General features: G+C 38.7%; 1 protein-coding gene across 1 annotated transcript; it reads right to left on the reverse strand.

The window, feature by feature from the left end:
• Nucleotides 1-580: 580 nt before the first annotated feature.
• Nucleotides 581-10,731, reverse strand: LOC120111932 (serine/threonine-protein kinase D6PK-like). Its single transcript, XM_039130326.1, has 3 exons — nucleotides 10,464-10,731; nucleotides 8,320-9,449; nucleotides 581-1,662 (listed from the first exon to the last, which is right to left on the reverse strand). Exons 2-3 carry the CDS (start codon nucleotides 9,321-9,323, stop codon nucleotides 795-797), a joined length of 1,872 nt encoding a protein of 623 aa, XP_038986254.1. The 5' UTR covers nucleotides 9,324-9,449; nucleotides 10,464-10,731; the 3' UTR covers nucleotides 581-794.
• Between the last annotated feature and the right edge of the window lie 1,951 nt (nucleotides 10,732-12,682).

The raw sequence follows: 12,682 nt of genomic DNA on the forward strand, positions 1-12,682 counted from the left end.
ACAGCCTCGTGCAGCAAGCAATTAACAAACAGCAGAAGTCTTGCCACCAGCAATATTAGAAGAGTTAACACCACCAGGTAGCTATTTGGAGTTGAATCTGATCCTTTCAAATCCTGCATAATGGCCAGTGAAATATCATAACATCATGAAGAGGGGTAAATCAAGGCAATGCTTGCGCCTATGGAGAAATGAACTGAATGGTGTTACAGCTTAATCTATAACATCAGCTTGTTATCACCTAGAATTAGGACGGAATTTGCTGTCAATGATGAGCTGAATAGCTTCCCCTGCTAGAATTATTCGGCTTATACATGAATCAAGACATGATATGAACAAAAGCTACAGGAAGTTTTACCTGCTTCAGTTCCAATTGCAAGTCATTCCAAGATAATCCAAGCAGGTCTCCATACTCTAAATTACTCCTCGAATATACCAGATATTCCATGCCAAGCTTAAGAACCAACAGGATATAATGACTATATGACCCAAAACACCATTTGATTTCAAACAAATTAATGACAGGAGGGAATTAGCGATGTTTTAAGTTCCAAGGTTTCTGAAATCAATGACACAGAGCAAAGATATTTGAGTAATTAACATATGAAAGATAAAAATATTTCAGCATTCATTAAGGAATACAAATCTGGAAATTGGATTGTCCACTTGGAAACAACAGAAGCAGCGTGACCGAACTCTAACAATCTATATTTGAAATCACCTGCCATCCTGAAATATGAGAAAACTCTACACCTTCCCTTGATACAACAAATTTATCCAGCTTAGGGAAAAACCAGTTAAAAGAAATCAAATTCTAGATAGTTATCAGACCCTTTCTGATTAGCAGCAGAGGCAACCTTTTCACTTGTTGATGCTGGTGGCCGTGGGGACCAGTCAACTTCGACCGGTTTTGGGATCTCTGGAGGGCTTGCACACCGTATCAAGGCCCAGTTCACACCCTCAAAGAATGGGTGCTGTTTGATCTCTGTAGCCCCACGCTTGTATGCGAGCCTATGCTGTGGCTCTTTCACAAGCAGTCCCCTTATCAGGTCTCTTGCAGAGAAGCTCACAATTGGAGACTCTGGGAACCGCAATGGCTGCCCAACAACATTGAAGAGCGTGGCCCTGTTACCTGACCCTTTAAATGGAGTTTTGCCAAACAAAAGCTCATACAAGAAGATGCCAAATGTCCACCAGTCCACGGCGCTCCCATGGCCCTCACCTTTGATGATCTCGGGGGCCAAGTACTCGTGTGTACCAACAAACGACATCGACCGAGCATCCGTAGGCTCTGCTATGAGCTCAGGCAATGGGCTGACCTGGTTTCCAATCTCAGGTTTTGGTTTCCGCTCCTTCTTGGACTTGGAGAAAAGGCGGGGCCCAAAGCATGTGGTAGGGGCCACGCATGAAGGCTGGATGCAGGATGGCTCAATGCAAGCAGGCTGGACACAGTAGACTGGGTTGTTTCTTCGGAAGGACTCAGTGTCGGGGTTTGAGGACTTGATAAGGGTGGGACTAACTGCACATCGGAGAGAGAGGTCAAAGTCGGAGAGCATGATATGCCCATCTTCCCGCACAAGTACATTCTCCGGCTTAAGATCACGGTATATGATGCCAAGCATGTGTAAATACTCCAGTGCAAGGAGGACCTCCGCCACATAGAACCTGCAATTTAAAAAGTAGTAATGAATAATGTGCATGTGACTATTTAATTTTCTTTTTAAAGAAACCAATAATATAACAGGTGATGTTTAGGTAATTATCTCATCTCAAACTGATACTTGGCTTGAAGTTCTTAATCATCTTGAATTTTTGAAGTTCATGCCATCTGAGTTCAGTACATGGTTGCTAACAAAGATAGTTGCTTATTAGATGCTGAATGGGGGTTGAAATGTGTATGAAAACAATGGTCCCCGGATTGACTAAATAAACTTCCATTTAGCATTAGCTGGAAGAGTGACTGCACAGTGTAAAGCAAGTGGCTCGTTAGTGGATTACGCTAAAAGGCAATTATTTTACGCACCTAGAACTTTTAGTTGGCCTCTATGATTTTGTTTTAAAGTGTTTCAAACAAAGTCTAGTAATGAGAGTGAAACAATTAAAACGGCTTCAAAAGGTAACAACAGCTTTTGTCTCTTCTTATAATTTATTTAATATATATAACTGTCTCTTCTTGCCCTATACTGAAGGTCTCTGATCTCTTATTTCTTTAAGGTCTTTATCCGGCCTCATTTTAACAAGAGTTTCATTGATGATGATCTTGGTTTCTGCGCAAGAATTTTAAATTTAGGTAATAGTAAAATTATAAAAAGCATCATTCTCATGTACAATGTGTCTAATTTAACAAACTTCTAAAGTGTCCACTCAACCCAGAATCTTTCTCAAGTTCTTGCATCAGCTTTCTTCATCTTTGGGCTAACTGCAATTCAATCTCTAATTGTACCAATTATTGTTGCCATTATCTATTTTCTCGTACTGTCACTTCTTTAAATACAACAAGCAAATAAGCAGATAGTATTATTTTGAACACCTAATACTATTCCATACAGATGCTTCTAGGTGCCTTCACATCCTAAATTTTGAGAGGGGTGCGCCCCACACTTGCACCAAAATCCACTCCCGCCTTGATTCAGGCAGCTAATGAAGAATCATGGTCAAACACTCATGTTGCCAAGCCAGTTAGGCAAGCTCATTGGTTATGGCAGTGATTACACTGCACCACAGCAGAACACAGATGATTAAAAACACTTTCAAGGATATTTTTCAGCTAAAGACCATAGGAACATCTATGAAGGCCCAAGATAATGATAATATTAAGAAAAAAATGCCTCCACTTAGGTCAGCAGACTGAACTTTAAATTAAGGTGCTTGATATTCATTATCTAAACCATGAAAACAGGGCGCTATAGTCAAGCCTTGCCTAAGATACCATGGTATTAATATTACATGGGTAACTAAAGACCAACACAAAAAATTCCGGTCTTGCTTGTGAACATACTCTCCAAACATGGTAAACAGGTATACTTCAATTCAACTTTAGGAAGGCTGCAGATGAACATTTTCTGGATTCCACACCACCCAAACGCAGGTCGCTGCCACTTCTGACAGGATACAAACATCCTGAGTCAAGAATATGCCATGTCCTGACTTCAAAATCACTACTACTTTATTTAAAGCTAAGGCTAGCAATAATCACAGCAAACTTGCATCATCAGAAACACCTTCAGGCTCATCAATTTCCCATGCTGCACAACATAAAGTATCTGTGAAAAAGAATGATAGTCCGAACATATTAAGGAATTTATCACCAACACGGTTGATAATCACCAACACAACTCGGAGTCCTATCTAAAATAATATAGCAATCAAACATAATGATTGTGTCGGCTATCGCTGACAATGCACAATCTCCATTTATGGAGGCAAGCAAAATCCCTGAATAAGGTAGATCTTTAATTCAACATACATTGCAGAGCCAAATTGCTAAAGGCTTTAGATGTGGATCACCATACACTTCAGAGCCAAATTGTATCCCAACCATTTCCATGATGATTAAAAAAAACCCTAATTGATTCTCTATTTTTCATTCCTCAACATCTCTCCTTCCTTTCAGTTTCAAAACCACAATGTCTGCCACAACATCATAGTGCTCAAAGGGTAAGACCGTAAGACTGTCAACTCCCTTGCCATTAAGTTCTAATTATTAAGAACAACTTATCAATTATAACATGCATCCAATCTAGCTCTTCTAGTTTCCACATTTTACATAATTCCTCCCTCAAGGTCTTTCAGCACCTTATGCATGAATTTAATTGACCAATATCAAGGTTGGTACTAATCCTTTATACTGCCATCTCCCATGATCTTTCCATTATGCCATCATTCTCCAAGATGCTTCTTTAACTTCCCAATACAATATCCTCTTTCACCTTGGTTCACAGATCATTACCTACCCTTTCTTCAATGCTATATCATACCCGGAAGTCTATATTTAAGCATCAATATCCATTATAGCATTAAGAGAACTGGAGATGCCGGTGACCCTTCAAATAGTAGCACTATGTTTCTTCTATGAATTAATGAATGATTTCATGTCTGAAATGAGCATTCAAGAACAAGAGTCGAGTGGCAGCTATGTGGTAACCTTAATCTCATCTACGAAAGGAATTGTGTAAGATCCAAAAAGTTATATTTTCAATTTTGAGTTAAATTTTAAGCTTGCTGGATAGATCAGTAACTCCCAGCAATGTTAAATTTTACTAATCATGATGTTGCAATAACGCCCATAAGATTGCCCAATGTAACCTAAATAGAAGGTCTAAGATCGTTTTTTTTTTCAATCTGCTTTCATCTAAACAGGAGCATGGAAAAACATGTCCAAAAGCATGTCTAAATGCATGTGCTTGCGTTTGAATACCCAAATAATATCCATGGGCATATATAACGAGTAGCATACTGAATAAACAACCAAAACTCCACATAGCATCAAAATTGAGTTCAGATCAGGGTTTGTAAATTCAGTTTGGTCTTAGTTGGAAAAAAAATCACTTTCCATTCCAGCAGCTTTGTCAATTTCGGTGGTTTTGGCACTAGTTTTGAGAGTTCTAGCTGAAAAGTTATTAAAAAATAAAATTTAAAAATTATAATACGGGGAGAATAGAATCAAACATTTATGAAGTTCATTATATAGATTGGGGAGTTCTGCATGTAAAATTTGGTTGGTTTCTCAGTAAACAAACAAAAAAAGAGTAAAATGCTAAAAGATCATCCTTAGACTTCAGAATGTAATGGATCATGTTGCTTTTTTGTGGCTTTCTAACATAAGATCAAATAAATACCTACAAGAGTTGAATTCTATCGCAGCCAAATTTATGTCAAAATATTAATATTTGGCTTCTTCGAACTATTGAAATTTCTTATTCTGCTGATCTAACTCGACAAATTCTTGCCCCGCAAGAAGCCGAGAGGCAAACGACTAGGCCTATCGATACTTGATTTTTAGAATCCATAATTCTATAAAAAAAACTGTCAATTTTTTTAAGTTCCAATACTTTAGAATCTTCCCAATAATTATATAATCTGAGCTATGTAAAGAGCCTAAATATTTAACATTTAAACAAACAATGTTATGAATAGAAAATAAGTTATGCTCCTCTCAGAGGAGAGATATCTACTCCTCTTGCGTCCAAATTCAACAATGAGGCATTTAAATCGAAGATCCACACCACGATCATGATCTATACTACCATAACGCGTAAAATACAAAATATCACATGTTTTGGTGGTTTCTAATCTATGCATCATGTGGACATACTAGTGTGCTAAAACATATGATAAAGCATTTAAATTGAGAAGTAAGTTTATTGGTCATGACGTACACATATTAAAACATACATAGATTCGAAATCACTAGATTTTGATGCTTAGATCATAGCAAAACTTGATCTCATATCATTTTAATCTATGATGCACCAAAACATGCAATTTTTAGTTTCCAAGCAGTTTTAGTGGCGTAAATTATTATCAAGGTGTGGATTTTTAATTTGGATGCTGCACGATTGATTTTGAACTCGAGAGGTTTAAATACCCTTTCCTGTCTAAAGGAAAAAATTCCATCGCATATACACATATATACACACAAAGAGAGTGTGTGTGTATTCTCTCCTCCCGAGAGGAGCAAAATCCATCACACAACACACACTTAATATGGTCCAAATAGTTAGTTTGTGTGACACTCCAAGATTTCTGTATCAGTTGTAGCTAAAACCAAAAAAAATAATAATTTTGATTTTGGAGTTTCTGCCAAAACTCAAACATTTTCTAAAATTTCATCATAGCTGAAAGAATTATTTAAGATATACTGAATGAGAAACAAACAAGAAGGCAATCCTCTGCAATTTGCATATTTAAATGAGATCTACATTTAACAAGCACACTTCTATGTCAAATAAACAAACTTAATAATATCGAAGAAACATTTCTCCCTTAGATCAACTATCATAAGGTTAAAATTGGTAAACTTTGTAACAAGCAAAATTTGGAAAGATAATGTAATAATGAAGACACTCTGCTGACTTTATCTGATATAGGCATGTAGCACATTTCAGCACCTAGGTATGTTGTATGTCAGGTGATGGAAGTGGTCATCTAGGCAGGCACTCACAAGAAAATGGGGCAAGTTCAATATCCGCATTCATCAGTAAGATAGAAAAAATATTAACAGTTTTATAGAATAAAAGAGCTCGATCTAATTAAAATAATGATGTACCAGAAAAAAGCAGTTTTGCATACTATAAACATATTGTATTGTAGAGTTATAAGTGATTAAGAAAAGGTCAGTGGAAGGTCTAATAGTCATTTATAGATTGATATCAGAAAACAGCCAATTGTATGTATAAGGTCATTTTTTTCATCCCAAACAAAGGTTGAGTCCTCAATGCACATACGAGCAATTTGTCTATAAAACAAAGGATGTAACAGTAAGGCCACATCAGTAATTTAAGAGAACAAATTAATAGTATGAAGTCTTAAAGCTGCTCTAATAGAGGTTAAAGCAAAGAATAACCACTTAATACAGCATGGTCAAAGGAAGCATTGACGAGTAGTGAATCTCAGACTTGCATAAAATTGTTAGAAAATAGGAGGAAACTAGTAAGGCACGAACGAAAGGAGTAAAAAGTTCTAATGTTATTGGTTAAAGATTTAACCCTTAATAGGTTGTGAAGACAGATCTCTGAAAGATGGCATAAGGCTTTCCAGATGGAGGAAACAGAAAAGAAGGTCCTCCCAAGTAATAAGGTTTAACTTCTTCAATGGGATTGCATATATAATCATGAAGTCAATTGAATAATTCTAGAAACTTAAGTGCAAAGTTTACTGATCAAAATTTTGGTTTCATATAACTTTTCGTTAGTGTGATGACATGTTTGATAAAAGCTTTATTTTTGCACTCTACTACTTTTTTACATAATCAATGACTCTCTTTTCAAAAGTGCACAATCACATAATATTGCTGGGGACATTATGAGAAAGTTAAAATGCCAAGTAAACATGCTAACTGAGCTCATCCAAGAGTTCCTTCTAAAAGTAGTAAAGCATGGTCATCCAGGAACTTTACCACTGAAATGGGGTCAACTATTATGCACATAATTTGAGAATGATTGAGCAACATCTATGACTGGCCCCAATTCCTTCTAAAGGCAACTTTAAGAAAGAAATGGGGTTGTCATGTCAATTGGCTGGCAGGCCAAATCTACCTTATGGTTGCAGTTTAAACCTACCCAAGGGCAACCCTAGTTTTCCTTAGACATGGAAAGAAACTAGATAAAATAGAAGTTGACAATCTTTAATAAAGAGAACTCTGTTGATCTCTTAGACACGGATTTAAGCCATTGAGTCAAACTGGAAAGCAATCAATCTTCAATATGTTTTAAAGATAACTTTACAGCATAATTTTTAATTTGATGGAGGATTTGTAAAGCTCATGTTTGATAACTCGGTTTAGAATGAGTTCTCGTCCATGAATTCCTTCTAATGTTATCTATAAAACACAAAAAAGAATCAAGTCCTGGTCATAGTTGGTGATGATCACGTGCTTTACTGTGGCTTGGATTTTTGACACTTCAGACATGCAAGATCAGATGGAAGTTGCATGGATTAACATTAGTTTGTCACATAGAACCTGATGCCAAGTTTCTGATATCAAATCAGAGAGACTTATCAACAGCTCTTTGACACTCTGACGACCTGCGACCTCTCTACAGGTCGTGATAAAAGGCATCTCTATTATCAAACTGTACCTGTTGTGATTCAAAATTCCTGAGCAGGGAGCAGATGCTAAGTGAAATTGGAGGGTTAAATGATGGTTATAATGTTGTCAATTCTGTCAGAGCACATTCTTGAGTTTCAACAATTACCTATTCACACAAACTTCATGGTGCTCCCTCCAAACATCCAGCGGTTAAACTACAAACAAAACCATTGCAGCTGCATTTGCAGCCAAAAATGTGTGTGCTCTGGAAATGATTCTAACAGTTTACATGGATAAAAGTAAAAGAATAAAGAAGGTTCCATAGTTAACAAAGATGTTGAAAAATAATCAAATCAATTACTTTGTAGCATTACCCGCATTGACATAGTTTAAGTAAGAAAAAATACTAAATTTCAGTGCTATTTTCAGCACAAGAAAATATCAGGAACCATGTGTATAAACATGTGAGCATGTCTGCTCAAAATATATAATTAAGGACCTTATTGGACCACTTAAATTTTCAACATGGCAAAATTTTGATTTCAATAAAAAGTTGAAGTAGCAGAACTTACTTTGCAGCTTGTTCTGGAAAATATTTCCCAGGTTGCCTCTGTCGAAGGGTGTGTAAATCTCCTCCAGGGCAGAACTCCATCACCAGACATGAGAATTTATCAGTCTCAAAATGGGTGTACAATGTTGGAAGAAATGGATGATCAAGGGACTGCAGTATCTCCCTCTCAGTCTGAGCCCTAAGCAGCTTCTTGCGACTTGCCAGAGATGCCTTGTCCATGACCTTCATTGCAAAATAACTCTTCGTTCCACTTAATTCTGATAGATACACACTACCAATATCACCACAGCCTAGTCTCTTTAGAAGCCGAAAATGGCTCAAACCCAGAGCACCATCTCTAGCTCGCACCATTTGAATCGCTTCCCATCTTGAATCATTTGCCTTGTGAGGCTTTGTGGCACTACTACTCATGCTGCTACATGAGCTCTCATCACTGATATCAGTGCTTGTACTGGCCCTGCACATGCTGCTCTTTCCACTCTCAACAAAGTCAGCTCGGTCACTGATCTTAGCACTTCCGCTGGTCTTTGTGACACTGCTGGTTCCATCACTAACTTTAGCAGAAACAAAGCTATCATTTGCACTGCTCCGCTCTGAGATTTTCTTTTCTTGATCTACATTACCTTCCAAGCCTGTGGTCCCATTCAATTGTGGCAGTTCCTCTGGATCTGCTTGTTGTACTGGTTGTTTCAGACCACCAGAGGAGGGATGCATATCTTTAGATTCTGGAGAAAGGACAGTCTTCTGAGGAACCTTATCTGGTAAAGAGTCAATAGAATCTTTTCGATGGTGATTTGGTTTTTGGTCTGGTGCCTCTGCCGCACTATGTTTTGGTGTGCTCTGATTGACAGATTTTGGCATTCTTCTGGGCGTAGTGGGCTCTGATTTGCTTGGCTTAGAAATCTGCAAAGGTGACGGCTTATGAGAATGTGACTCTACTGTTTGGTTAGCAGGTGTTTTGAGCAGTTGTTCAGAGCAAGTTTGAGGAACAGTTTTTGAAGCCATTGATCTAAATGCTGAACTTGCGCATCTAGCAAGTTAAACCAATCCGTGACATGCTCCATGGTTTCAGAAAAAGCATGCAGCATTCTGCTGAAGAATCAAATGCATTCTTGTCCATCCTCGATAGATCTGCACATGCAGTGCTCCGCCATCAGATAAAGTTTGTAGCACTATGAATGGTGCCGGAAAGAAGACAGAACTTGCAACTAACATACGAGTAGCAAAGAAAGGAAAGCATACATAAGCAAAATATGGATTGAAAAATATCCCAAAAGATGAAGAAAACAGAAGCTGCAAGTTCAAAACATGCCCACCTCCCATTCCAATAAAAAACCTAACTCCTCAGGAAAACCATGTTGATCCATCCATCAAGATCCAAAATGAAAGGAAGAAGGATTCACTCACTTAATAACTTCACCATAATCCAAAAGGATGAATATCTATGTAGCAAAAGGTGTTATACAATTCAGAGCCACTTAGCAGTATAAGATCTCAAGAAGAAAAGAAACACATGTATTCCGACAATGCATCACCAAAGACAGATCCATACAGTTGAGAGGAATACCACAAGGCATCGACCTAAATCGGCTAAATAAAAAGCTCATAAAGCGCACGTCAAGATTCAGTCTTTCCACAGCAAAGAGGAAGGTGGACCCTAAACTAGCTTAAAATAAAAAACTTTCTCTCCCACAAAGAGCTAGATGCAGCCTGGATTAGAGCATCCACACCTTTATAAAATGCTTTTTCCAGGAACCCCCAAAAACCCCAATAATGAAAAAGATGAGAAAAATGCGAAAACTATGAATCAAGGACCAGGGATCATGCAACCCACATCAAAATCCAGTCTTTCTCCACCGAAAGCTAATAAAAACCAAAATAGCACCTAAGAAAGGACCTTTCAGCAAAAACAAACAGAAAGAGGGAATATCTAGAGATTCATGCAAGCCCTGATGGAATGTTACTCCCTTGAAATCCCCCCAATCCCCACCTCCACACCATCAATAGAGATCTAAAAGGCAGATCCAAACCCTAATACAGATCCAACTCTGACAAAGGAAAAACGAATAGAAAATAGCAGTAGTAAATGAAGATGTAAAAAAATACCAAATAGAAGTGAGATAAGGGGAGGCCAAAGGCATCTACCTTGTCCTCAAAGATCACAACTTTAGGGCTTTTTAGTTTGACAGACAGGAGGAAGTTCTGGCTGCAGGCCTTCCTCCTCCCAGTCTCCACAAAGAAGAGAATAAGGGAAAAGGAGAAGAGCTAAACAAAAATAAAGAGGGAGGAAAAAAATAATAATAAAGGGGGAAGTTTTAGAAAGGTGTTGGGCCTGCAAGTTGTGGGTGCTCAATCTGGTTATAGGTTATGTAAAGAAGAGAATAGAGTGGGGGGGTCAAAGGTAAAGCTAAAGCCAAAGCTAAAGCTTTTCTCCTTCAATTATTCCATTATTTTTCTTTTGTCCACAACCCAAAAAGCCCACTCTCACTTGTCTCAATGCCTTTCAAATTTACCCCCCTCAATCCCCAATATCTAGGTGCACTTCCCCACAGCCCCACATCCCCCCTCCCTTTGGAACTGAGGCTCTTTCTAAATGACACAAATGCCCTCCTTCTCACCTCCCCCCCCCCCTCCCTCATGTCGCTAGAAGCCAATTCCTTATCCTTGGAAATGACAATAACATCCTCACTCTCTTCCCTCCCTCCTTGTCCCCATTCCCCCTCAACCCAATGCATTTTGGACCCTGTATAAGAGATCTGTAAATAAAGATTAATACCTCTCATGGCCCCCTGCATTCCTTTTGCTTGGATAAGAAATCATAGGAGATTAGAGGTCTGCCGATACGATGCGTGAAGCCTGTCAGAATGGGCAGCCGCGCGCTGGACAACCATTTGAATTCGATTTGCTCATGGCGCAGCTCCGTAGAGCTTGTCGTAGCCTCGTTTAATCTGTGTAGAAAACTGCGAGGATATGTTTCAATTGTTTCCCAAGGCATGCATGCAGGCTGCTAATTTATTATCATGCTAACCAAAGACAGGTACTCAGCGTAATTGCTCGTGGGGCCGCGACAAACCAAATCAGCTCAGTTAGCAGGCTCTGGTGCACTTTGGCCACAGCTTCTTAATTACCATTAAAAAGAAAGAAAGAAAGAGGGGGAGAAGTTCAAATGAGGAACCTGTCGTCTGTGGGAGTCTCCCCATTGGGGAGCATGTGGAATCTTCTGTAGTTTAGCTTGCAGCAAGATTCATGGAGGGTCCCAAGCTGACAATCCTGATTAATGATGTTGCCCATTTATCAATGCCTCAATGGACTCAAATCCAATAAGTCTGCAGCATGGGGATCATGTTTGAGGCATGTTATGGAAAAATCAAGGTTCATTGTAACTGTACCGATGCCACATTAGCATAATGTTGGTAACTTGGTATGATATGGTATGGAGTTTTTTTTTTGGCGTACTGAGAGTTGGTATGCCATCTGTATCGATACCGATACCGAATCAATACATCTGGTACCGTCCAGTACATGCTATGGAAAAAAATATCTATTATATTTGCTCCACTCCATAAAATTATGAATAATTTCATGGCATATTAGCTGCAACAAAAGCTTCATTATACTTTATGTCTTATCTATTATGCCGGTCGAATTGTTTCCATCATGGCAGAGCAATCGCCTTCAATCCATAACTTCCCAATTGCTATATTCTCCTTTCCTCCTACTTTCTTTTTCCCTCCTCCCCTCAGCGGTCAATGCTCTAAGGTGGTCCAGAAGTCGCAGTTCAAGGTCATGGGGTTTCTGAAAGGTATCTTTTAGGGGTTAGGTAAAAGTTAGGCACTTAAGCATGCTTAAGTGTGACACCCTATCCATTGGAGTGGAATATTGCCCATGATGCCTCCAACGAGGTCTTGTAGAGAGCCAATGCAGCGTTGTCCAACGAGGGCAGAGCCAGCATTAATCTAATCCTTTGTTTAAGATTACAAAAACAAAACCCAATGAAGCCTATGCATAGGGCCATGAGCAAAAGCACATGGAGCTCTCTGTGATGGGCATCTCATACACTTGTTCAGCAGTGTAAAGCTCCAAGAATTGTGCCATTAATTAATCTCCTTTTCTTTGTTCCACCTGGAGAGTGCATGTGCACTGCACATGACGGATAAGGAAGCATTTCGAGAATGGATGAATGTTAATTTAGGATCCAAGTTTTATGATACATTAGGCTTTGGGATCCTAAGAAAGGGTTGCAGCTAGAAGATGGTGAGCTTGCAACTCATTAAGAAGCAATTATTAAAGCGGCGGATGGTCGAAATCTTAGACATCAGATTGAGATGGAATGGCTGGAATTTGGAATTTGTAAGCTCATATAA

This window comes from Phoenix dactylifera, chromosome 1 (assembly GCF_009389715.1).
Source record: "Phoenix dactylifera cultivar Barhee BC4 chromosome 1, palm_55x_up_171113_PBpolish2nd_filt_p, whole genome shotgun sequence".
NCBI classification, from domain to species: Eukaryota; Viridiplantae; Streptophyta; class Magnoliopsida; order Arecales; family Arecaceae; genus Phoenix; species Phoenix dactylifera.